Consider the following 25713-nt stretch of genomic DNA (forward strand, 5'->3'; position numbering starts at 1 on the left):
GCTTTGACTGGACAGACCTTTGTTGGCAAAGTAATGTGTCTGCTTTTCAAAATGCTGTCTAGGTTGGTCATAACTTTTTTCCAAGGAGCAGGCGTCATGAAATCTCTCACTGTTTCCATTTTTCCCCATCTATTTGTCATGAAGAGATGGGACCAGATGCCACAATCTTAGGTTTTTGAATGTTGGCTTTAAGCCAACTTTTTCACTCTCCTCTTTCACCTTCATCAAGAAGCTCTTTAGTTCTTTTTCGCTTTCTGCCATAAGGGTAGTGTCATCTGTGTATCTGAGGTTATTGATATTTCTCCCAGCAATCGTGGTTCCAGCTTGTACTTCATCCAGCCTGGTGTTTTGCATGATGTGACGTACTGTGCATATAAGTTAAATAAGCAGGGTGACAATATACAGCCTTGACCTATTCCTCTCCCAATTTGGAGCCAGTCTGTTCTGGTTCTAACTGTTGGTTCTTGACCTGCATACAGATTTCTCAGGAGGCAGGTCAGGTGGTCTGGTACTCCCATCTCTTTCAGAATTTTCCAGTTTCTTGTGATCCACACAGTCAAAAGCTTTGGCGTAGTCTATAAACCAGAAATAGATGTTTTCTGGAACTCTCTTGCTTTTTCACTGATCCAACAGATGTTGGCAATTTGATCTCTGATTCCTCTGCGTTTTCTAAATCCAACTTGAACATCTGGAAGTTCACAGTTCATGTACTGTTGAAACCTGGCTTGGAGAATTTTGAGTATTTGCTGGTGTGTGAGATAAGTGCAATTGTGCGGTAGTCTAAACATTCTTTGGGATTGGAATGAAAACTGATCTTTTCCAGTCTTGTGGCCACTGCTGAGTTTTCCAACTTTGCTGGCATATTAAGTGCAGCACTTTCACAGCATCATCTTTTAGGATTTGAAATAGCTCAACTGAATTTCATCACCTCAACTAGCTTTGTTCGTAGTGATGCTTCCTAGGCCCACTTGACTTTACATTCCAGGATGTCTGGCTCTAGCTGAGTGAACACACCATCATGATTATCTGGGTCATTAACATCTTTTTTGTATAGTTTTTCTGTGTGTTCTTGCCACCTCTTTTTAATATCTTCTGCTTCTGTTAGGTCCATACCATTTCTGTCCTTTATTGAGCCCATCTTTGCATGAAATGTTCCCTTGGAATCTCTAATTTTCTTGAAGAGATTTCTAGTCTTTCCCATTCTATTGTTTTCCTCTATTTCTTTGCATTGATCACTGAGGAAGGCTTTCTTATCTCTCCTTGCTATTCTTTGGAACTCTGCATTCAAATAGGTGTATCTTTCTTTTCTCCTTTGCCTTTAGCGTCTCCTCTTTTCTCAGCTATTTGTAAGGCATCCTTAGACAACCATTTTTGCCTTTTTGCATTTCTTTTTTCCTGGGAATGGTCTTGATCACTGCTTGCTATACAGTGTCACAAACCTCAGTCCATAGTTCTTCAGGCACTCTTTCTATCAGATCTAATATCTTGAATCTATTTGTCACTTCCACCGTATAATCGTAAGGGATTTGATTTAGGTCATACCTGAATGGTCTAGTGGTTTTCCCGAGTTTCTTCAATTTAAGTCTGAATTTTGCAATAAGGATTTTTTGAATTTTGCAACAACCCACTTAGAATGGGCCAAAGACCTTAACAAACATCTCATCAAAGAAGTTATAGAGATATCAAATAAGTATATAAAAAGATGCAACACATCATATATCATCTGAAAATGCAAATTAAAACAAGATATTAAAACATAGCTATTAGAATGGCCAAAATTGGAAGCACAACAAATACTGGTAAGAATGTAGATCAACAGGAGCTGATGGGAATTAAAAGTGGTACAGTCACTTTGTAAAGCTATTTGGAAGTTTCATACAAAACTAAACATACAGTTACATATGATCCACCAATCATGCTTATTGACATTTACCCAAAGGAGTTGAAAACGTCATGTACACACAAAAACCTACACATAGTGTTTGTAGCAGCTTTAATATAATTGCCCAAATTTGGAAGCAACCAAAATCTATAACAGGACTCTGAGCTAGAGATGGCAACTGTATGTCAGATCCCATATTAATGTTATACTGAGAACCTTCACTATCTGAGTTCTGGTCAGACAAATTACCTGTCAAGACGTTTTTCCAAAATACTCTCAAAATCTATCATTTGGTTCTGATTATGTCATTTTGTGAAGGAAGCATTCTATTCTGTGGACTGAGTTTTATAATAGGTACAGATTTCTCATTTTGAATTTGAAGTCTTAGAGTCATTCTGAGGTAGCAAAGCATAAATTTCAGTCTCTGCTGTCAAACTTGCTTATATTATTTGGTAAAATGCTGAATGGAAACTATAAAACACCATCACTATACACTGTAGCTTGGTTTATGAATGCTGTCATCTGTAGAATTTTCTGTTTCACTAGTGTGAGTTTCTCTGGAGAATCTACTTAATTATAAACAATTATCTATAAAAGCATTATTTTGAGTGTCTCTGAGTGAGTGTTTCCTTAGAACTGGGCAAAGTGTGTACAGCTGAGCACTGATGGGGAGTGTAGTCTGAGAACCAAGTGGGAATTTGTTTTGAGAATGAGACCTTAAAGAGAAATCAGGAGAATTGCACGATACGCCAGAACCCTGATTTTTAACAGCTCCTGAGGGTGCACAGAGGAGTTGGTTTTAAGCTCCAAAATCACCATTCAAAAAAAGTACATCAGGTAGTTTATAACCTAAGCCCCTTTGGGCTTTGGTATAAAAACCTCCTAAACATATCTTGACTCCAGTACTCTTGCCTGGAAAATCCCATGGACGGAGGAGCCTGGTAGGCTGCAGTCCATGGGGTCGCTGAGAGTTGGACGCGACTCAGTGACTTCACTTTCACTTTTCGCTTTCATGCATTGGAGAAGGAAATGGCAACCCACTCCAGTGTTCTTGCCTGGAGAATCCCAGGGACGGCGGAGCCTGGTAGACTCTATGGGGTCGCACAGAGTCGGACACGACTGAAGTGACTTAGCAGCAGCAGCAACAATGTAATAGGATTCATCTTTCTCCACACCCTCTCCAGCATTAATTATTTGTAGAGGTTTTGGTGATGGCCATTCTGACTGGTTTGACATGATGCCTGGTTGTAGTTTTGATTTGCAGTTCTCTAATAATTAGCAGTGTTGAGCATCTTTTCATGTACCTGTTGGCCATCTGTATGTCTTCTTTAGAGGAGTGTCTATTTAGAGATTCTGCCTAGTTTTTTTTTGCATTGTTGATATAGAAATCTTGTCTGCCTTTAAGTCCTTTTACCCTCCCCCATTTACTAGATACAGATTTGTTTTCTGTTCTACCTGTGATTTACATTCCCTTAAAGCTGGTTTTCATGTTTTTTATTGATATTTCTTTAGTGTGAGAGTTCATGTGTGAGATCAGCCATTGTTTCTTTGAATATTGTGTTTGTTCTTTCCTGGAATCCCTATTATTAGGTGAATATTGGACCTTTTCATTCTGTTGTTTATATCTCCTAAACTTTCCTTTGTATTTGTTCTGTCTTTTTGTCTGTGCTCTATTATAGATAATTTTCTCTAATCTGGCTTTTTTTTCTAGCTTACTAATTGTCTCTTTAGCTGTACCTATTTTATTCTTAACCTTGTCATTTGATGTCCTTTTAAAATTTTTATTTCAATGCCTTTAGTTTAATTTCCTGAAGTTCTCTTTGGTTCTTTTTAAAATCTGCTGGCTCTTTTATTATGAATTTGTATTACACTTTTTATGTATTAGTATTTAAAATTATTTTAAAATTTCTATTAATAAGGCTATAATCTGAAGTTCTTTGCGATCTAATTTAGTTTGTGTGTCTTTTGATTCCCACTAAGTTTGGGTTGTTTCTTAGTATGTTTTTAAGGTTGAATTGTAAGCTCATTTTTTAAAAATTTATTTTTAATTGAAAGATAATTACAATATTGTTTTGGTTTGTGAGCTTATTTTCAACAGACCCTTGTCTGGGATTTGGTTTGTGCCTGAGCTGAAGTCATGTCCCTCCAGAAAACTTTTATGTGTATTTCCACCAAGTTTTCTAGATTATATTACCATCCTGGAACCAGATTTTATTTTGATTTCTTATCTTGAGATTGAGATTTCCCAACAACGAAGATGTTTAGTTATTTTTGTTACCCTGCTTTAGCAATGTTTGGCAAGCTGACTTCCTCTAGTCTGGCCTCTCCACTAATAGTGTAGCTCTTAGTGGCTTTATGTGGGGGATCTTATTTCTAAAACTTGTGTGGCAGACATTTCTGTGGCCTCATCTTCTGTTTCTGAGTTAAAAGACAAGACTCTAGGCTACTGAGACAGGTAAACCCCAACCATAGCTGATATGACATCAGTTCATAGACTTACTACTCTGATTTGGCACCAAGGGACTTCTCTTACATATTGTTCTGAGTTTTGCTATACATTTTAAAGGATGCGTCTTACATCTTGTTTAGTATGTGTGTTTTGTGATGAGAGGACTTTCAGATTATCTAGCTTCCATATTTCCAGAAATTATAGTCTGTCTACTTATTTGTTTATTGACTGAATTGCATGAGAGCAGGGTCCCTGCCCATCTAGTTCACCATAGTGCCTGCTACATACTAAGTGTTTGTGGACTCAGTGAAATACTGTTCATTATAGATTTATTTATACTAATGAAAACCTGAAATGAACCCAAATGTCTAATATTAGGGGAGTACTTTGGAGGGAATGATGCTGAAGCTGAAGCTCCAGTACTTTGGCCACCTCATGCGAAGAGTTGACTCATTGGAAAAGACTCTGATGCTGGGAAGGATTGGGGGCAGTAGGAGAAAGGGACGACTGAGGATGAGATCGCTGGACAGCATCATGGACTCGATGGACAGGAGTCTGAGTGAACTCCGGGAGATGGTGATGGACAGGGAGGCCTGGCGTGCTGCGATTCATGGGGTTGCAAAGAGTCGGACACGACTGAGCGACTGAACTGACTGAACTGACTGACTTAAGTAAATGGTTATATTTACTTGAAAGCAAATGCTATTGCTCATATAAAGTTTTTCAGCAGAAAATGATAATTTGAAGGGCTAAATTATAAGACTGAAAAATGTTAAAGATTGAGTGTAGGTGAAAAACATCTGAACTCAAGTTTGAATTTAGATTATGGTAACTTTATGCAAAGCAAAAAAATACTAATGAATACTAAAGTTGTTTATGTTACAGTGGTAGATTGAGTATCCTCTTTTACCCTTTATATTTCAAACCTCCTATAGTTTGTTTTTATGATGAAAATACTAAGAACAAAAAATGTGCATTAGTTTCCTTAAAAGTTCTTAGATTTAAATACACTAAAAAGTTGATAAAACATAAAATTTCAGAATTAGTTTTATTATTAAAATGTTTACAGACTTTTATATGAAAACACAGAGAAAGATCTTTCTGATACTCAGCGACACCTTGCTAAGAAAAAATATGAGCTACAGCTTACTCAGGAGAAAATTATGTGCTTGGATGAAAAAATTGGTGAGTTTTTCCTGATGTTCCTTTTTGTTTTTTAAGTCTGGAAAAAAAAGTTTTCTTCTCTTCAGTTATAACGTAGAGAAACTTAGAAATAGATCCTTAAGTTAAAAGTTTTTAGTCAAAAATCATGAGAATACGTATTTTTCTTTGATAGTAAAATATTTTACTTAAACTTAGATCCATAAATACTTAGACATGGCTTCGTATTTTTCAGTGAAGGAATAGCTAAACAAAGTAACAGTACTTTGTAAATTTATGATGACCAATTTTAAATTTATAAGCTTTTATATTATGTCATGCCCATAGCTGTTGTAATGAAATGTATTACACGTATACTATTTTTGGTAGAAAGTATACATAAATTTGGATATATCTATAGTTCATTTGAGTTTATAGAAAAAAATATTTTTATGAGGTCTCTTATTATTGTTTCTTACCAGTGTTCTTTATGAAAATATGGTCATAACTTAATCTTCTTATAACTTTAAATTAAAATTTTGGTCAGGACAATAAAAGTGCTCATTTTAAAACTGAATAAGATTTTTAAGGTTTGCTATTATGCAGATCAAAAATATCTGACATAAGCAATTAGGTGGGGTAGGGTGCTTTTTACTGAGGTAGAAAGTGTTAAAAGAAAATATAAAAGGAGAATATTGAGGAACTCATTTTTGGATTTTAAGTTCAAGTAAAAATGTAGGGTAAGTAGGTAAATAGATGTTAGTATCTCAGAAGAGAAATCTAAGCTAAAGATATACATTTAGGACACATCAGCATGTAAATGATATTTTAAAACCGTGAAATCACCTAGGGAAAATGTAGAGAATGAGAAGAGGATCCAGGACTGAGTAAGAAGAGCCAAAGAAGTAGGAAGAAAACCCAGAAGTGAGTGTCATTTGGGGAGGCAAGAGAGCAATATGTTTTAGAAAGGAGAATATGATCAATTGTCAGATAGTTTCGAGACGCAAAATAAGATGAGAATGAAAAAATTTTGATTGGATGGACACATTGGCTGTTTTGGAAACATGGGTCCCCAAAAAGTTTGAATTATAGTGTTCGATGTGAAAGATGGAGTAGTCTGAGGAATGATTGGGAAATGAGATGGTGGAGACAGGAGAGAACAGAAGTCAAACAGAAGTTTGGCTATTAAGAGTAGCAGAAAAATGGGGTGGTAGCACAAATGGGATGTGGGGTTGACTTTTTTTTTAAGCTAGGAGATTCTAGAACTGGCTTAGAGTGTGTTTTCTGCCAATGGGAATGAACTCAGATATCGGAACACCCCAAACAAGCAGTTTGCCTGGAAAAGAAACAGGATTCATCCCTTTTGCATACATCACCCTCTGTGGTATGGAATTCTGCTCTCAGTGCTGCACTGGGTGGCCCTGGCAGTCATTTACCTAGTGGTCTAGTCACGCTGAGTTTCTTTGGGTAGAGATGGTCTAGACCAGTGCTCCTCAAACTTCAGGAGAGCTAAGCTCACTGGAGCCGGGCTCCTTGGAGCAGGATATGCCAGGGCTTTTGTATCTTTCCCAGGGTGCTTGTTGAAACATAAATTGCTCTGCCCACTCAGAATTTCTAATTCAGTACGTCTAGCATGGGACCTAAGGATTTGTATTTCTCACAAGTTCCCAGGTGATGCTGATGGTTCTGGTTGAGAAACCACCATTTGAAAACCACTTTTCTGTACCAATTATACAAGACGTCAACACGGACACTGGCATTCCAGCATACTTACAAAGCAAATCAGACTTCCTGGGATGATTTTTTTTCTAGGAATGTTTATAACAGTGCTGTAGAAAAAATCAGAATATTAGAAGACATTTGACTCCGATGATGACTTAACTGAATGTATTTTTAAGATCTGGTAGTTACCAATTTATATGCAACAGTGATTCGAAGCTAAAGGAAGGTGAGATTAGGAGAGAAAAAAATCAACATTCCATGTACTTCCTCCACACACCTTCCCCTCTCCCACCACACATTCTACTTTGAGAACTTGTTATATAGAACTTTCCTTTGCTGTTCTAATTCAAATGTGTTAATTGTGCTTTTTCATTTACAAGTCATTTAGAATGATTAATCTTCATTTTTAATCACTAACAACAAAAGCCATTTTAAAATTTGGGATAGAGTATTTTATCTTTAGTCATTGAATATAATATAGGAGAATTTACTTTGAAAAGTACATCACTCTGCTTGAACTGGAAAAAATTTTATCTTGTTTAAAACAATGCCTTTATGATTACACATTTAGATAATTTTACAAGACAAAGTATTGCCCAGCGAGAAGAAATCAGCATTCTTGGTGCAACCCTCAATGATTTGGCTAAAGAAAAGGAATGCCTGCAAGCATGTTTGGATAAAAAATCTGAGAATATTGCATCCCTTGGAGAGAGTTTGGCAATGAAAGTATGTTCTGAGAACTGTGATTTAAAAGAAATGTTTGAACTTGAATCTGAATAAAATAATAGGATTTTCCCAATTTTTTTTCCCTAGAGAGGAGGAACTTTAAATCTAATTTTGAAATATTTCAAGATAGTCTTAGGAAATATATGTTCAAATTCACTAGCTAATATTTTTAAATAAATTTTTCTCTCATCAATTTCTGATCAACTTTTACTAACAATAACTAATTCAAACATCTCAGAATGTAAAGCATAATTTTAAAAAAGCAGTGAAACTGATTTCTTTTTAAAGACACACCAGAACTTATATTTTCAAGTAGCCACCTTGGGAGGCAATATATTTCATAAATATAATGAAGTTTATATTCAAAATGAGCGTGTTTCTCCATCATCTTCAGCCTTTGAGAGTAGATCGTATGGAACTGGTGAAAAAGTTGGGTGATAAACTTCATCCCACAGTTTTGTTGTTCAAACAATGACAAATAAAGGTGTTTTATTTGTCTTTGAAATATTGACCCCCTTTCTAGCTCATAAACTGATTCTGAAGGCAATTCCTAAGCTGTTTTCTACAAATGTCTTAAGCAAAGGCAGCATCCCTGGCTTAGGGTCTTTCCCCTCTCTAAGGGTACTAACTGACTTAGAGGGTCTTTCCCTCCAAGGGAGCTAGTCCATTCACTCGTTCACCCATCCATCTATTCAACAAATATTTATGGACATGTACCAGGTATTATGTTGGAAACTGAGGCTGAGTGGGCATACCTTCCAAAGGTCTATGGTAAAATTCAAAGCAAGATAAAGAAAGATGCTGTTATGATGGAATATGCCGAGCGCCATAATGGCACATGCATAATGTATGAGTGAAGTTTGGCAGAGACATCTGATTCAGGCCCGGGGGTGGATTAGGGGAGGAAGAAGATCTAGGAAGCCTTCCACACAGTGATGGTGGTTATACTGCCCTGAAAGATAACTAGAGATTAGCCAGGAAAAGATTTAGAGAAAGGAGATCCAGACAGGTCGAGCACTGTTTAGAGAAAAGGTGCTCCAAACAAGTAGAACAACTTATATGGAAGCCCAGTGGCTTTCATCAGAGAATGTGGTGAGATTTCTTGATAGTTTAGTATGTCCAGAGAATAGAGTGCAAGGAGGGGAGTATGGGGCATGAAGGGGGGTAAAAAATAAGATGGTATAGACAAGCAACAAATCAAAAATACATGAGATGTTGAGTTTAGATACCATCATCATGGATGTAGAGGATCCTTGAAATCATGTAAATGAAATGTTACAATTGGATCTTTAAAGCATTATCCTGTCACTTGCTAATCCATGTAAAAAGTGGGTTGTAGGGAAGTGAGAGTAGTGATAGGACACTAGTTAGGAGTAAAGTGATAAGGACTGTACAGGAAGTGACAGTGTCTGTGAAAGAAACAGCTCTCTTTAGGAAGCAAGACTGGCAGGATGTGCTTTCTGACTTAGGAGCCAAATGACTAGTTCCTGTGCGTGAAGTAGGAAACACAGGACACAGAGCAAGCTTAGTGAGGAAGGTTATCAACATGCCTTTGTGACATGAGTTGAATCTTGGATTTTAAGGTGTGGAGAGAAAATTGAAGTTAACAGATTGGGATATCATGCACATAATTGAAGCTATCAAAGTACACGAGGTAGTGAATTTTGGCTTAACTGGAAACGTCTGATTGATTAATTCACGTCTTCTACTCTGCTAACTGTACCAATGTTATCTTCTCCTTCACAAAGAATATTGAGTCGCAAGTCCATTTCAAAACTGAGTATTATATAGGATTATGAATGTAAACACATCCATCCTATGAAGGGAAAAGTGTTACACATTCAAAAGAGGAAATGTTCTATATAGTGATATTACAGAGCTGAATTTATAATACCTTTCAGTGAATAATAGTAGTTTTATTAGTTTAATCTGGAGATTACATCGGAAGAGTAATTACTATGGAAAAGTCTATATTATAGTGAATAAAGTGAATTTTGTCTGGTAATCATGGTTTTTTAAAAGTTGTTCTACTGCTTGATACCAATTAAAGTTAGAAAATTCAATAGCAAGCTCACAGATTTTTGAACCATAAAAGTCAGAATTATTTGTATAAAATTTTAGTTTGTTTCTTTTTTCTGAGTAGATTTATGACCACCCTGTCCAGGTTGAATTTAACAATTAACTTGAATCTATGTCTCTGATTGGACAAATATATTGAGAGTATACAAGGATTATCAAGTTGATAATGATATAAATTTTAAGAAATGGTACTATTAGGGTCACATTAAGAGAAAAATAGTCTAGGAGGATATGTTATTGGATTCTATACAGTAATTTTGTTTGCCCTGAATACTTCTGCAGTATTTTTAGAGAATCTTTTCAAGGAATTTCTGTTGATAAAAGAGAGATCTTTTTAGGCTTATAAGCCTTGTTTAAATATTAACCAAGTAATAGCTGTCAGAAATACTAGAAATTCAGTTAGCTTTTCAGAATTTATTTAGAAGTGTGTTAAGTTGTATTTCCAAAGCATTTGTAAATATTCCGTAGTAAGCAGTATTTTCTCTTTGAGTTTTTCCTCCATTGACTGTGATTCTTTAAGGGGTTTAACAGTTTTGCTAATGGACATTTTAACCATACTTCAGGATCCATTATGGCCAGATATGGAATCTGTGCAACCAGAGCTAAAAATACCCTAGAGAGGAACACAGGAGTAAAGGAGGAGCACACACACAGAGTTGTCTCTGATGGTAGGAGCAGCACTGGCTGGGAAATGCAGGTTTAATTTTCGTCTTGTTGCTTGGTTACTAGGATTTGAAAATTTAAAAGGCAAAGTGAAATCTGGTTATTTAGTGGAAGAATAATTTGTCTACTTTTTAAGGACTTATGTTAGTGCTAAGTATCTATGTATAGTATCCGTTACTAGTTCAGGATCAGCTAGTTTTTAAAGGAGGACATCTGGAAATGGTATTGATGGCTTTAAGATATTCCCCCTCATCTCAGTCTTGATTGATTCCGCTAATTCTACTCCCTTTCCACACCCTTAAAAAAGAAAAATAGAAATAATTTATTTCTTACACTTTTGCTTTAGGCCTGCTTACTAGCTTACACCTAAAATCAATAGTACACTTCTATAAGTAATCCCACTGTAACAGCTTTTTCAAGGTGATGTTGATGACTGATATATATAGTGTACTTTGTCAAGGTCATTATTTTTAATAACTAGATTTAGTTTTATATGATTCACTTTCCTGGGTTTTATAACATGAAGAAGTAAATCAGTCCTATTTCCAGTAGAGAACCCAGTGCCAAATCATTGGGTTTCCTCCTAAAACAGGGTGCTTAAGGGGTTCTTCTGTTGCTGGGTCACTGCACAAAATATCTTTTAATGGTATTTGATGTGATGATCTCATATCAATATACCTAAGTATAGTCTTTGTTTTGAGGAGCAAAATCAATTGTTTTTATCCAGTACATATATTCACATTGATATATTAAGCATTAATTTTAAAGTGTAGCAAAGAAGAATAGAACATAAGTGTTTAAAAACAACTGTAAATCAAAAAGGAGGTGGGAAATTCTTCTAATATATTCACTTTTAACAGAAATAACAGTTTAAGATAATTTTGTATTTAATACTTATATTATTTTTCAAGGAAAAGACCATTTCAGGCATGAAGAATATCATTGCTGAGATGGAACAGGCATCAAGGTAAATCACTTACTCAAGAAAGATTTGACCATTCTTTTGGGGGCAAAGTACTGTATTAGGTACAAAGATAGAAACAAGGGGCTTAGTACTATGTATAAGATGCTAGCTCTCTAATGTTGAAAGGAGGCCTGAGTCTGAGAAAGTAAAAGGAAGATCTGGTGTTTGCCAAAGATAGGAAAGAGAAGAGCATTCAAGATAGAAGGAATAGCAAAGAGCCACAGAAAACCACAAGTGGGGTTCAGAAGTCTCTGGAATGACAAGTAGGTGAATATGTTGGAACCCAAAGCATAAGGAGAGAAACGAAGGAGAGGCTAGGCAGGCAGGCAGGCAGAGGCCTGTGACACAGACAGATGAGCCTGTGGGCAGTGAGAAATCACTAAAGGCTGGTGAGATTCTTTTTGTCAGAGAGATTGCACAGGCTGAATAGGTGATGAGAGACTGGGCTTGGGAGGTTGAGGGACAGGGGTGTGGTGTTTGTGAGGGAAAGAATCTAGGAAAATGCCAAATGCTAGTGATGAATACTAGATATAATGAACCTACATGGAAAAAGATTTTTCTTTGAAGAGTTTCCAAGACCTTCTTGTAGGTATGTCTAGTAAGCAGTCAAATATAAGAGTCTAGAGTGTAAGGAAGAGGCTGAGGCAGGGGTGATCATTTCAGAGTTGTCTGAGTGCAGATAGGGTTGGGAGCCTCGGATATGAATAGGAACTGTCAGAGAGAAAGAAGGGCTGGCATGAGAAGAATCAGGAGGCTAAGGGTTAAGCCCTGAGAACCACTCATTTTCACAAGGGCAGAGGAAGAGGAGCATCTAGCATCTAGAGGTAGGGCGATGACTTTCTTATACGTGAGCATCAGAATTTTTGAATCTGTAACAAATTGTTGACTACTGTGTATATTTATTTGGCATCTTTTTCATAGTGTAATGTTGGCAACACAGAGAAGCTTCAATGCACTATCTTTGCAAGTATTTATTCCTGGAAATCTAAATGTGTTCAAAACTCTTTAAATGTTTTCACGCTATCTTCTGTCTCATGAAAATTTGTTATTCTGTTTCGGTAAAATGTCTCTTCTCCTGTACTGCCTGATTTGTGGAATAGACAGTCTACTGAGGCCCTCATTATGTGTGAACAAGACATTTCCAGAATGCGCCGGCAGTTGGATGAGACAAATGATGAGCTGGCTCAAATAGCCAGGGAGAGGGACATCTTGGCTCATGAGAATGACAATCTCCAAGAACAGTTTGCTAAAGCTAAACAAGAAAACCAGGTATACTTGTTCCCAGAATCTTTTTCTCTGAGAAGGATATGTTTCTTCTGAGCCACAGCCCTCATTTCATTTCATAGCAACGCTCAGGCTTTGGAACCAGCCATTTAAAAAAATCTTTATTAGAATATGCCATGTGGTTTCTAAATGAAATTTTCAAACATACAGTTAAATATTAGAGAAAAGAGAGAACAGGGTGTAACATTTGTATTAAATCTTAGGAAGTACTTCCTCAGTGAAGGATAAATATTGGAAAAACTAGCAAATGAAGATAACCTTCACAAATGGTTAAGAAAAGAGTAGGTTTATTTGATGGACTATTAATATGAGTGTATTGATCATGCCACGTTATTTGGTCCTCTTTAGAACTGTGATTCTTTTTAGGAAAATTTCTCTTATAATTAGTTCCTCTCTAAGCCAGTACAGTTCAGTTTTATCAAGAGCTCTCATTATCAGTATCACTTTTAATTTTATCTTTAGAAAATTTTCCTTGAAAACTTTCTTCCCCCATTGAAATTATTCAATACAAATGATTTCCTTCACTTCACTGTCACTCTCAATGTGTTCAGTTTGCATCATAAAAGTCTGTATTTTAAAACTGTTAAATAATTTACATAATCAGATATAAAGATGCCAAGCTTTGTTAATTATTAAAAGTTGTGTGAAGTGTTAAAGTAGTTTGTTCAAAAGTTAATGAACACTGGGATCCTGGAACAAAGGACATTCCATAAAAATGGAAGGAATAGGAATAAAATATGGACTTCAGTTAATAATTATCAACATTGGTTCATGAATTGTGACATGTAGTATACTAATATAAGATGTTAATAATAGAGAAAACTAAGTATAGCCTATATGGGCACTCTATACTATTTTAATAACTTTTCTATAAGTCTAAAACTTTTAAAATAAAGTTTAATTTTTAAAAGTTAATAGCAATAAAAACAAGAGATGTGAATTTATAGAATCTACTTTTGTGTGCTCTATTTATAGATAAAGCAAATAGGCTAAAGCTAACTGTAAATAATATTTATGAAAATTAGATGAAAAGCTTTCATCTTTACCATGCAGTTATATGCTGTTAACATTTTTTTAACTGATTTTCAATGTAGTTTAAAAACTTTATTCTGTCTTTTACATGAACTTTTTAATGTAGCTGAGATAAAAACCTCATACCACTTTACATTATGCTTTGTTCTACGTGAGGAGACAACAGAGTGAAGTATTTAAGACTCACATGAGTGCAAGTCCCCCTCCTGGCTGTGTGATCATATCAACTGTGGAAATGGAGAGTAGACGAGAATATGCCTAGCAAGAACTTGGAGCATCTAGCATTATCACTTGATAAATATTTTGTAACTGTTATTAGCTTACTATAACATCATAGTTGTTTGTTATACCTTAATAAACATGTTTTATAATCAGAAGAAAATTATTACCATAACAATATACAAATGTTCAAGAGTAAATTTTTCCTATGTTTGGGTCATAGGGCCCAAATGTAGAATACGGACCCCTCTGTGGACTGCAGGTTGTTAAAAAACCCATATCATAGAAGATTTGGGAAACAGAAACCGTAAAATAATTTCTTGCTCAATACCATGATTTTAAACAAATTGAGATGTTTTTAGTGTTTAATCCTGATTTTTTCAAATATACATTAACATTTTTCTCTGTTACTAAAAATTTTTCCAGAAGTTTTCATGGGTATATAATATTCTGTGTGGTTTTACCACTAGGTGGATACTGTTATTTATTGCATCATTCACCTAATGAATAAATACTGTCACATAGCAAATAATTCCTTAGTAGACATTCTTTTTCATTAGATTTTATAGATTTGCTTTCAAGTGGAATCAATCAAGGTGTCATTTTTAAATTAAGAAACCTGCTGAGTGGACATGAGCATAGTGAATACCAATGTATCCATCTCTTACCTTTAACAAAAAGCAGCATATTTGTCTTTCTTGTTTTTATGAGCTTTTAAAAATGTCTCTCAATACATCACCAGGTAGGAGATCACAGATTTGCTTTCCTCAATTTTACATTTATTCCAACAGTGCATAAAAATGTACATTCCTTGCCATATCTTTGATTGCTAGTAAATTTTAACTTTAAGTATTCTCCATTTGTGGTTCCTTTTTTGTGAATTGTGTTTGGGTTCTTTGTGCACTTACTGTTTGGACTCCTGTGTTTTCTCACTGTGTTTATATGAGATTTATGTACTAAGTATATTAATTTTATTTATCATCTTGTAAATATTTAAATATTTATAGTGGTTTTGATGTAGAACAATTTTTAGTTTTTTGTAAACTCTAAAATATTTAAATATTTATGGTGGTTTTGATGTAGAACAATTTTTAGTTTTTTGTAAAATCTGTCTTTTTCTCATAGGCACTGTCTAAAAAATTGAATGATACTCATAATGAACTTAGTGACATTAAACAGAAAGTTCAAGACACTAATCTGGAGGTTAATAAACTGAAGAATATATTAAAGTCTGAAGTACGTATATATTTATTTTCCCTTTGGCCCAAGATAGCTGAATTTTCACGAGAGCTATTGATTGGTTGCCCTCATAGGAATGGCTGCATCGAGTGCATTTCTTTAGTGCATAGCATATTCTAATGTGGACAGTTGCATGTTAACTATATATTTAGAAGGTCACCAATATTCAGAAAGGTAACTCAAGAATGCACCCCTTTTGTTTTGCCACTTAGCCATTTTAGATAAGTAGAACCCTCCTAACTGGATGGAGGACAAGGGGCCAGAATCAACATGGGCTCACTTATATTTGGAAATGGTAATTGACAATTACAAACCTTTGACAAAAGAGGCTTCACCTGATTGTGTAGCAAATCAGAATTGATCACTCTGCTGTGGGACCATCTGTTTCTTAGGGCCAGAGGACAATGGCTCTCTTCTCCATTTCTCTGTTAGTAACCAATTGACATAAAGCTGTAGGGCAGTTTTAAAAGATTGATATACAGTAAGTGTTACAGAAAGTTAAAGAAGGTAAAAATTGATGTGAGTAAAATCCAGTTTATGTATACTGTACCATGTACCTCCCAAGTACATACTCTGTACACAACTGTTATTTTTAGTACAGCAATAGGAAACACACATCTGATTCCTACTGGCACATTGGGAATATCTGAATCTTAAAAGCCAATACAGTGGATTAGTACGTTAACTTGTTAATCAACAGACTTGGCACAGATCCTTCCTATTGGTCAAGGTGCCATTAGACCGCAAAGAGTCAGACACAACCGAGTGAGTTCACGTGACTTCTTCACCATTAGACCACAAGGTGGCGATATTAACTGAATTTCTACCAATCTCATGATTAATCATATTTGTGAGAACTGAAATCTTGATTTGAAAGTCTTATACAATTAGAGGTGTTGTTTATTGTAATTTTGGCAATAAATTTAGCCCAATGTTTCTGAACTGTTTACTAACAAGAAGGAGAGAAAGAGATCTAGGGTCTTTTAATTAATTACCAGAATTATAAATAAGTTTTTAGAATGAGTCAAACCATACTATTAAAATAATTTTTTTAAATATATTTTTAAAAAGTAGCTTCATGATTATTACTCAACATAGTATATTGTTTGTGGAGCTGATTGTTTTCTTTTAGAAATAAGCTCCTACTTTAGTCAGTCTATAGGGTCTAACAACGTGTTTCTTTATTGTATGCCCAGTATATACCTGAATGTATATGTATGAATAGTGTTTATCAGCATAGGTTTCATATTTTACTTCTGAGCAACTTCAGGCAAGTTGTTAGAACAGAGAGCAAAAGTGAATCATAGAACAGCCTGTGGTGGAGAAGATTAAGGCTTGGGTTATGAATGAAAGGCAGGAACCAGATAGGAAATACCAAACCCAGAGAATTATCAGAAGTTGATGCTTAAGATATGCAAGCGGTCAGAAGCTCTGTAGTCACAGTACCACCCACAAGAGCAGCCAGAACACCGGAATACATAGATACAAAAGGTCAGGTCAAGGCAGAAACTCAGAAACCAGACCAGCAAGGAGTCAGCAAGCAGATATATAGGGAAAAGAGGCAGTGAGTAGTTCTATTTAAACAAAAGCAAATGTAAAAACATATTCATTGAGGTCTAGAAGATGAAAGTAAAACCACAACCTTACTAGAGTGTGTGTGACTCAGGAACCAGGGCAGATCCTGGGCCCATTCCCTTTTGTTAATTATTGATTGACCAATTTTCTAAACTGAGAGTATAGACAGGATTCCTTGAGGTTATGCTATAGATGGTCCTCTTGACAAGTAAATTCCTAGTGACCTGGCAAATAATGTTTAATTTGCATCATATGCTTAACATTTTATTCTTTTAAAGTAACACCTAAGGTTTGCTTTTTAGGAATCTGAGAACAGGCAAATGATGGACCAACTCCGAAAAGCCAATGAAGATGCTGAAAACTGGGAAAATAAGGCCCGTCAAGCAGAGGCAGATAACAATACCCTCAAATTAGAACTAATCACTGCTGAGGCAGAGGGGAACAGATTAAAAGAAAAAGTAGATGCCCTCAATAGAGAGGTCGAGCAGGTAAGGTTGGGAAAATATGCTTGTTGTACATCCTGCATCATATTTAAAGGAGTTTTGTTTGACTTTGCATAAATTAAGTGTATAACAAACAGTTAGGTTGTCTAAGTATACTGTGAATTGTAGTCTGTGAACTGTTCTCCACACTGGTTCTCTAATCTCTTACCTGACCTGCAACTATTAATAGAATAATTTTTAGCATTTTTAAAAATTAGAAACTATTTCAAGCACACAAAAACAGTGGCCTCCCCAAAAGTAATATAAAAGGCCCACATAAGCCCATGTCCAAGGATGGAGAACACTAACATTTTGCCATATTTGTAAAGAATATATTTATCATTTAAATAAAGTGTCTTTATTTAAAGAAACAAAACATTGCAGACCCAGCTCTGCATCCTTTTCCTCCCCCGCTGTTGTGGTTGGTGTGTAGAACTTTCGTGTCAGTTCTATAACTCTCTTGCATATGTTTGTACTTTATCTACATACCGATCACCCACAAATGATGTATAATGTTTTGTGTGCTTTGAGTTTTGTGAGGTTTGCTGTTCTTTTAAAAAATTTATTAGGGTATAGTTGCTTAACAATGTTGTGTTGGTTTCTACTGTACAGCAGAATGAATCAGCTGTACGTATACATAGATCCCCTCTTTTCTGGATTTCCTTCCCATTCGGGTCACCACAGAGCACTGAGTAGAGCTCCCTGTGCTCTACAATAGGTTCTCATTAGTCGTCTATTTTATACATGGTATCAGTAGTATAGAAGTGCCAATCCAAATCTCCCAGGTCATCCTATCTCCCCCTTTTCCCCCTTGGTACATATGTTGTTTTCTTTACATCTGTGTCTCTGTTTCTGCTTTGTAAATAAGATTGTCTATGCCAATTTTTTTTTCAGATGCCACATATGTATGTTAATATATATATTTGTTTTCCTCTTTTTTACTTACTTTGCTCTGTAATAGGCTCTAGGTTCATCCCCCTCATTAGATCTAACTCAAATGTGTTCTTCTTTATAGCTGTGTAGTATTCCGTTGTAATATATGTACCACATCTTCTTTATCCATTCCTCTGTCAGTGGACATTAGGTTGCTTCCATGTCCTGGTTATTATAAATAGTGCTGCAGTAAACTCTGGGGTGCATGTATCTTTTGGAATTAAGATTTTATCTGGATATATGCCCAGGAGTGGGATTACTGGATCATATGGTAGCTCTATTTTTAGTTTTCAAAGGGAACACCCAAACTGTTTTTCATAGTGGCTGTACCAATTTATTGAGACATTCCCACCAAAAGTGTAGGAGGGCTCCTTTTTCTCCATACTCTCTATAGCATTTATTGTTTATAGATTTTTTTGATGATGGCTATTCTGACAGGTCTGAGCTGATACCTCATTGTAGTTTTGATATGCATCTCCCTAATAATTAGTGATGTTGAACATCTTTTTCATGTGCTTTTTAGCTGTCTGTATGTCTTCTTTGGGAAAATGTCTATTTAGATCTCCCACCCATATTTTGATTGGGTTAATTGGCTTTTTTTCTTTTTAAATATTGAGCTGCATTAACTTCTATATTTTAGAGATTAGTCCTTTGTTGGTTGCTTCATTTGCAAGTATTTCCTCCCATTCTGAGGGTTGTCTTTTTGTTTTGTTCATGGTTTCCATTGCTGTGCAAAAGCTTTTTAAGTTTATTTAGGTGCTACTTGTTTACTTTTGTTTTCATTTTCACTATTCTAGGAGGTGGATTGAAAAAGATCTTGCTGCAATTTATGTCAAAGAGTGTTCTATGTTTTCCACCGAGTTTTATAGTATCTGGCCTTACATTTACGTCTTTAATCCATCTTGAGTTTACTTTTGTCTATGGTGTTAAGAAGTGTTCTAATTTCATTCTTTTACATGTAACTGTCCAGTTTTAACTTCCTGTTTTAAATTTCATAGATTTCTTCCCTTATTTTTTTCTTTTCTTCTCCATCCTTTCAATTTGCTTCTTTTCCAGTTTCCTAAGGTGGAAGTTTAGATTATTGACTTTAGAGCTTTCCTCTTTTCTAGTAAATGCATTCACTGTTACAGATTTCCTTTAACTACTGCTTTCACTGCATGCCACTAATTTTGATAAGTTATATTTTACTTTAGTTAAAATATCAAAATATTTCTCTTGAAATTTCTTTTCTGAGCCATGTGCTATTTAAAACTGTGTTATTTAATCTCCACATATTTGGGCATTTTCCAGTTACCTTTCTGTTATTGATTTCCAGTTCAATTTCACTGTGGTTGGAGAGCATACTTAATATGATTTAAATTTTTAAAAATTTGTTAGGCTGGGACTTTCCTGGCAGTCCAGTGGTTGGGACTTCACCTTCCAAAGTACAGGGAATGTGGATTCAGTCTCTGTTCCAGGAGTTCAGATCCCACATGGCTCAGGGCCAAAATCTAAAGCATAAAGAAAGCATCAATGTTGTCACAAGTTCAATAAAGACTTTAACAATGGTCCACATCAAAGAAAATCTTTTAAAAAATTGTTAATGTATGTTTTGTAGCCCATATGTAGTCTACTTAGAGAATATTCCACATGAGCTTTAGAAGAATGTGTATTCTGCTATTGTTGAATGAAGTTTCTAGACCTGTCAGTTCCAGCGATTGGTGCTGTCCAGTTCAGCTGTGTACATACTCATTTTCTGCCTGCTAGATGGGTCAGTTACTGATAGGAGCGGTCAGTTGCTGATAGGAGCGGTCAGTTACTGATAGCCCCAGCTGCAGCTGCAGCCTGGCGTGCCTCTCCTTGCCGTGCTAGTGCTCCTTCCTTTACGCGTGTGGACACATTGTGTTGTTAGATGCATACACGTTACGGGTTGTTATGTGCGGTGAATTAAGCTTTTTAATCATTATTTATTGTCTCCTCTTTATCTCTGGTAAGTGTCCTTGCTCTGAATCAGCTTTGTTTAACATTCATCTAACTACTCCAGCCTTCTTTGATTTGTGTTTGTGTCTTTATATTAAAGTGAGTTTCTTGTGAATACATATAGTTGAGTTTTGTTTTTTCCCCATTCTGACAGCCTGTATATATAAGTCCATTCACATTTGGAATGATTATAGATATAGTTGGGTTAATAATTATCATATTTGTGATTGTTTTCTATTATTGCCCTTGTTTTATGTTTCTTTTCTGTCTTTTCCTCATTTATTGCTTTTCTGGCTTTGGTTGAGTATCTTTTATGATTATATTTTATCTTGTAAATTAACAGATCACTATACTTTTTTAAAACTTTTTAAGTAGTTACCCTACAATTTTCAGTATACAGGTATGACTAAGTCTGCATTTTTAAATAGCTCTATATGACTGCAGAAATAGTGCAGGTGTCTTTAATGTTTATTTGAAATTCCTCTCTCCCATCCTTTATAACATTACTGTCCATCATTTTACTTATCCGTGAGCTATAATCACTGAATAAACTGTTGCTATTGTGTTGAACCTACTGTTCAACTAGTAACACTGTTATCTAGTGTTTACTAGATAACCCACTGTTATCTAGTAAATTAGTTAAAAATGAGAAAAATAAAAGATTTTATTTTACCTTCATTCATTCTGTCTCTAATGTCCTTCCTTTATTTGTGTAGATATGAGTTTCTCACATATGTTATGTTACTTATTTGAAAATCTTTTTTCAACTTTTCTTCCAAGGAAAGTCTACTAACAACACAACCCAGGGATTGAACCTGGGTCTCCTGCATTGCAGGCAGATTCTTTACTGTCTAAGCCACCAGGGAAGCCCATGACCACCATCAGTTCAGTTCAGTTCACTTCAGTCCCTCAGTCATGTCTGACTCTTTGCAACCCCATGGACCGCAGCATGTCAGGCCTCCCTGTCCATCCCCAACTCCTGGAATTGACCCAAACTTATGCCCATTGAGTCGGTGATGACATCCAAACATCTCATCCTCTGTCATCCCCTTCTCCTCCCACCTTCAATCTTTTCCAACATCAAGATCTTTTCCAGTGAGTCAGCTCTTCGCATCAGGTGGCCAAAGTATTGGAGTTTCAGTTTCAACATCAATACTTCCAATGAGCACCCAGGACTGATCTCCTTTATGATGGACTGGTTGGATCTCCTAACAGTCCAAGGAACTCTCAAGAGTCTTCTCCAACACCATAGTTCAAAAGCATCAATTCTTCGGTGCTCAGCTTTCTTTAAAGTCCCAACTCTCCCATCCGTACATGACTACTGGAAAAACCATAGCCTTGACTAGACGGACCTTTGTTGGCAAAATAACGTCTCTGCTTTTTAATATGCTGTCTAGGTTGGTCATAACTTTTCTTCCAGGGAGTAAGCGTCTTTTAATTTCATGGCTGCAGTCACCATCTACAGTGATTTTGGAGCCTAAATAAATAAATAAATAAATAAAGTCTGTCACTGTTTCCACTGTTTCCCCGTCTATTTCCCAGGAAGTGATGGGATCAGATGCCATGATCTTTGTTTTCTGAATGTTGAGCTTTAAGCCACCTTTTCCACTCTCCTCTTTCACTTTTATCAAGAGGCTCTTTAGTTTTTCTTCACTTTCTGCCGTAAGGGTGGTGTCATCTGCATATCTGAGGTTACTGATATTTCTCCCAGCAATCTTGATTCCAGCTTATGCTTCCTCCAGCCCAGTGTTTCTCATGATGTACTCTGCATATAAGTTAAATAAGCAGGGTGACAATATACAGCCTTGACATACTTCTTTTCCTATTTGGAACCAGTCTGTTGTTCCATGTCCAGTTCTAACTGTTGCTTCCTGACCTGTGTACAGATTTCTCAGGAGGTAGGTCAGATGGTCTGGTATTCCCATCTCTTTCAGAATTTTCCACACTTTATGGTGATTCACATGGTCAAAGACTTTGGAATAGTCAATAAAGCAGAAATAGATGTCTTTTTGGAACTCTCTTGCTTTTGTGATGATCCAGATGATGTTGGCAATTTGATCTCTGGGTCCTCTGCCTTTTTCTAAAACCAGCTTGAACATCTGGAAGTTCATGGTTCATGTGTTGTTGAAGCCTGGCTTGGAGAATTTGAGCATTACTTTACTAGAGTGTGAGGTGAGAGCAGTTGAGCGGTAGTTTGAGCATTCTTTGCCATTGCCTTTCTTTGGGATTGGAATGAAAACTGACCTTTTCCAGTCCTGTGGCCACTGCTGAGTTTTCCAAATTCGCTGGCATATTGAGTGCAGCACTTTCACAGCATCATCTTTTAGGACTTGAAAGGGCTCAACTGGAATTCCATCACCTCCGCTAGCTTTGTTTGTAGTGATGCTTCCTAAGGCCCACTTGACTTCACATTCCAGGATGTCTGGCTCTAGGTGAGGAATCACACCATTGTGATTATCTGGGTCATGAAGCTCTTTTTTGTACAGTTCTGTGTATTCTTGCCACCTCTTTTTAATATCTTCTGCTTCTGTTAGGTCCATACCATTTCTGTCCTTTCTGGAACCCATCTTTGCATGAAATGTTCCCTTGGTATCTCTAATTTTCTTGAAGAGATCTCTAGTGTTCCCCATTTTATTGTTTTCTGTTTCTTTTCACTGATCACTGAGGAAGGCTTTCTTATCTCTCCTTGCTATTCTTTGGAACTCTACATTCAAATGAGTATATCTTTCCTTTTGTTCTTTGTTTTTTGCTTTTCTTCTTTTTCACAGCTATTTGTAAGGCCTCCTCAGACAGCCATTTTGCTTTTTTTGCATTTCTTTTTCTTGGGGATGGTCTTGCTCCCTGTCTCCTATACAGTATCATGACTCTCCATTCGTAGTTCTTCAGGCACTCTATCAGATCTAGTCCCTTGAATCTATTTGTCACTTCCACTGTATAATCGTTAGGGATTTGATTTAGGTCATACCTGAATGGTCTAGTGGTTTTCCCTACTTTCTTCAATTTAAGTTTGAATTTGGCAATTAGGTGTTCATGATCTGAGCCACAGTCAGCTCCCAGTCTTGTTTTTGCTGACTGTATAGAGCTTCTCCATCTTTGGCTGCAAAGAATATAATTAATCTGATTTCAGTGTTGACCATCTGGTGATGTCTATGTGTAGAGTCTTCTCTTGTGTTGTTGGAAGAGGGTGTTCGCTATGACCAGTGTGTTCTCTTGGCAAAACCCTATTAACCTTTGCCCTGCTTCATTCTGTACTCCAAGGCCAAATTTGCCTGTTACTCCAGGTGTTTCTTGATTTCCTACTTTTACATTCCAGTCCCCTATAATGAAAAGGACATCTTTTTGGGGTGTTAGTTCTAGAAGGTCTTGTAGGTCTTCATAGAACTGCTCAACTTCAGCTTCTTCAGTGTTACTCTTCAGGGCATAGACTTGGATTACCATGATATTGAATGGTTTCCCTTGGAAACAGATCATTCTGTCGTTTTTGAGATTGCATCCATGTACTGCATTTCAGGCTCTTTTGTTGACTATGATGGCTACTCCATTTCTTCTAAGGGATTCCTGCCCATAGTAGTAGATGTAATGGTCATCTGAGTTAAATTCACCCATTCCAGTCCAGTTTAGTTCGCTGATTTCCTAAAATGTTGACGTTCACTCTTGCCATCTTGTTTGACTACTTCCAATTTGCCTTGATTCATGGACCTAACATTCCAGGTTCCTCTGCAATATTGCTCTTTACAGCATCGGACCTTGCTTCCATCACCAGTCACATCCACAACTGGGTGTTGTTTTTGCTTTGGCTCCGTCTCTTCATTCTTTCTGGAGTTATTTCTCCACTGATCTCCAGTAGCATATCAGGCACCTACCTACCTGGGGAGTTCATCTTTCAGTGTCCTATCTTTTTGCCTTTTCCTACTGTTCATGGGGTTCTCAAGACAAGAATACTGAAGTGGTTTGCCATTGCTTTCTCCAGTGGACCACGTTTTGTCAGAACTCCCATCTTAGGTGGCCCTACAAGGCATGGCTCATAGTTTCATTGAGTTAGACAAGGCTGTGGTCCATGTTATTAGATTGATTCATTTTCTGTGATTGTGATTTTCAGTCTATCTGTCCTCTGATGGAGAAGGATAAGAGGCTTATGGAAGCTTCCTGATGGGAGAGACTGACTGAGTGGGAAACTGGGTCTTGTTCTGATGGATGGGGCCATGCTCAGTAAATCTTTAATGCAATTTTCTGTTGATGGATGGAGCTGTGTTCCCTCCCTGCTATTTACCTGGGGAAAGTGTCTGCCTGCAATGCAGGAGACCTGGGTTCGATCCCTGGGTTGGGAAGATCCCCTGGAGAAGGAAATGGCAACCCATCCAGTATTCTTGTCTGGAGAATTCCATGGACAGAGGAGCCTGGTGGGCTACAGTCCACAGGGTTGCAAAGAGTTGAACACGACTGAGCGACTTCACTTTCAAACTATGGTCGAGGCCTTCCCTGGTGGCTCAGAGATTAAAGCGTCTGCCTGGAATGTGGGAGACCTGGGTTTGATCCCTGGGTCGGGAAGATCCCCTGGAGAAGGAAGTGGCAACCCACTCCAGTATTCTTGCCTGGAGAATCTCATGGAGGGAGGAGCCTGGTAGGGTACAGTCCATGGGGTAACAAAGAGTTGGACACAACTGAGCGACTTTACTTCACTTCAATGAAGATAATGGCGACCTCCCTCAAAAGATCCCATGCATGCGCTGCTACACTCAGTGCCCCCAACCCTGCAGCAGGCTACCGCCGACCCACGCCTCCACTGGAGACTCCTGGACACCCACAGGCAAGTCCGGGGCGGGCTCCTATGGGGTCACTGCTCTTTTCTCCTGGGTCCTGGTGCACAAGTTTCTGTTGTGCCCTCCAAGAGTCTATTTTCCAGTCCGTTGTAACTTCCAGCAGCTCTATGGTGGGGTTAATGGCGACCTCCTCCAGGAGGGCTTATGCCATACCCAAGTCTGCTGCATCCAGTGCCCCTGCCCCTGCAGCAGACCACCGCTGGCTGTACCTCCACAGGAGATGGTCAGATACAGTTCTGTCTCAGTCTCTGTGGGGTCCCTGGGTCCTGGTGCGCACAAGGTTTGTTTGATCCCTCTGAGTGTCACTGGTGGGAATGGGGTTTGATGCTAAACGTGAATTTGCCCCTCCTACCATCTTGCTGGGGCTTTTCCTTTGCCCTTGGATGTGGGGTATTTCCTCACAGCCACTCCAGCGCTTACCGTCTTACTGGGGTTTCACTGACCTTGGACGTGGGGTATCTCCACATAGCTGGTCCAGCGAAGCACGGCTGCCGCTCCTGACCTTTGACATGGGGTATCTGATTTGCCTAATTTGTTTTCCTTCC

At 37.2% G+C, this 25713-nt stretch overlaps 1 protein-coding gene across 12 annotated transcripts in view; it reads left to right on the forward strand.

The window, feature by feature from the left end:
• Nucleotides 1-25713, forward strand: part of TSGA10 (testis specific 10) — an 89661-nt gene that overhangs the window by 46540 nt on the left and 17408 nt on the right. For 11 of the 12 annotated variants that reach the window (XR_009600186.1, XM_060413957.1, XM_027967062.3 and 8 more), the window contains 6 exons: nt 5401-5516; nt 7765-7919; nt 11573-11628; nt 12726-12894; nt 15286-15396; nt 17277-17462. Coding sequence is in view for 11 of the 12 variants with exons in the window: in XM_060413957.1 (XP_060269940.1) it covers nt 5401-5516; nt 7765-7919; nt 11573-11628; nt 12726-12894; nt 15286-15396; nt 17277-17462 (793 nt within the window). In the remaining variant the exon portion in view is untranslated. The remainder of the gene's footprint in view (nt 1-5400; nt 5517-7764; nt 7920-11572; nt 11629-12725; nt 12895-15285; nt 15397-17276; nt 17463-25713) is intronic. The other variant, XM_060413958.1, reaches the window with a different exon arrangement.

The sequence above is a fragment of the Ovis aries genome, chromosome 3, assembly GCF_016772045.2.
Source record: "Ovis aries strain OAR_USU_Benz2616 breed Rambouillet chromosome 3, ARS-UI_Ramb_v3.0, whole genome shotgun sequence".
Classification (NCBI taxonomy): domain Eukaryota; kingdom Metazoa; phylum Chordata; class Mammalia; order Artiodactyla; family Bovidae; genus Ovis; species Ovis aries.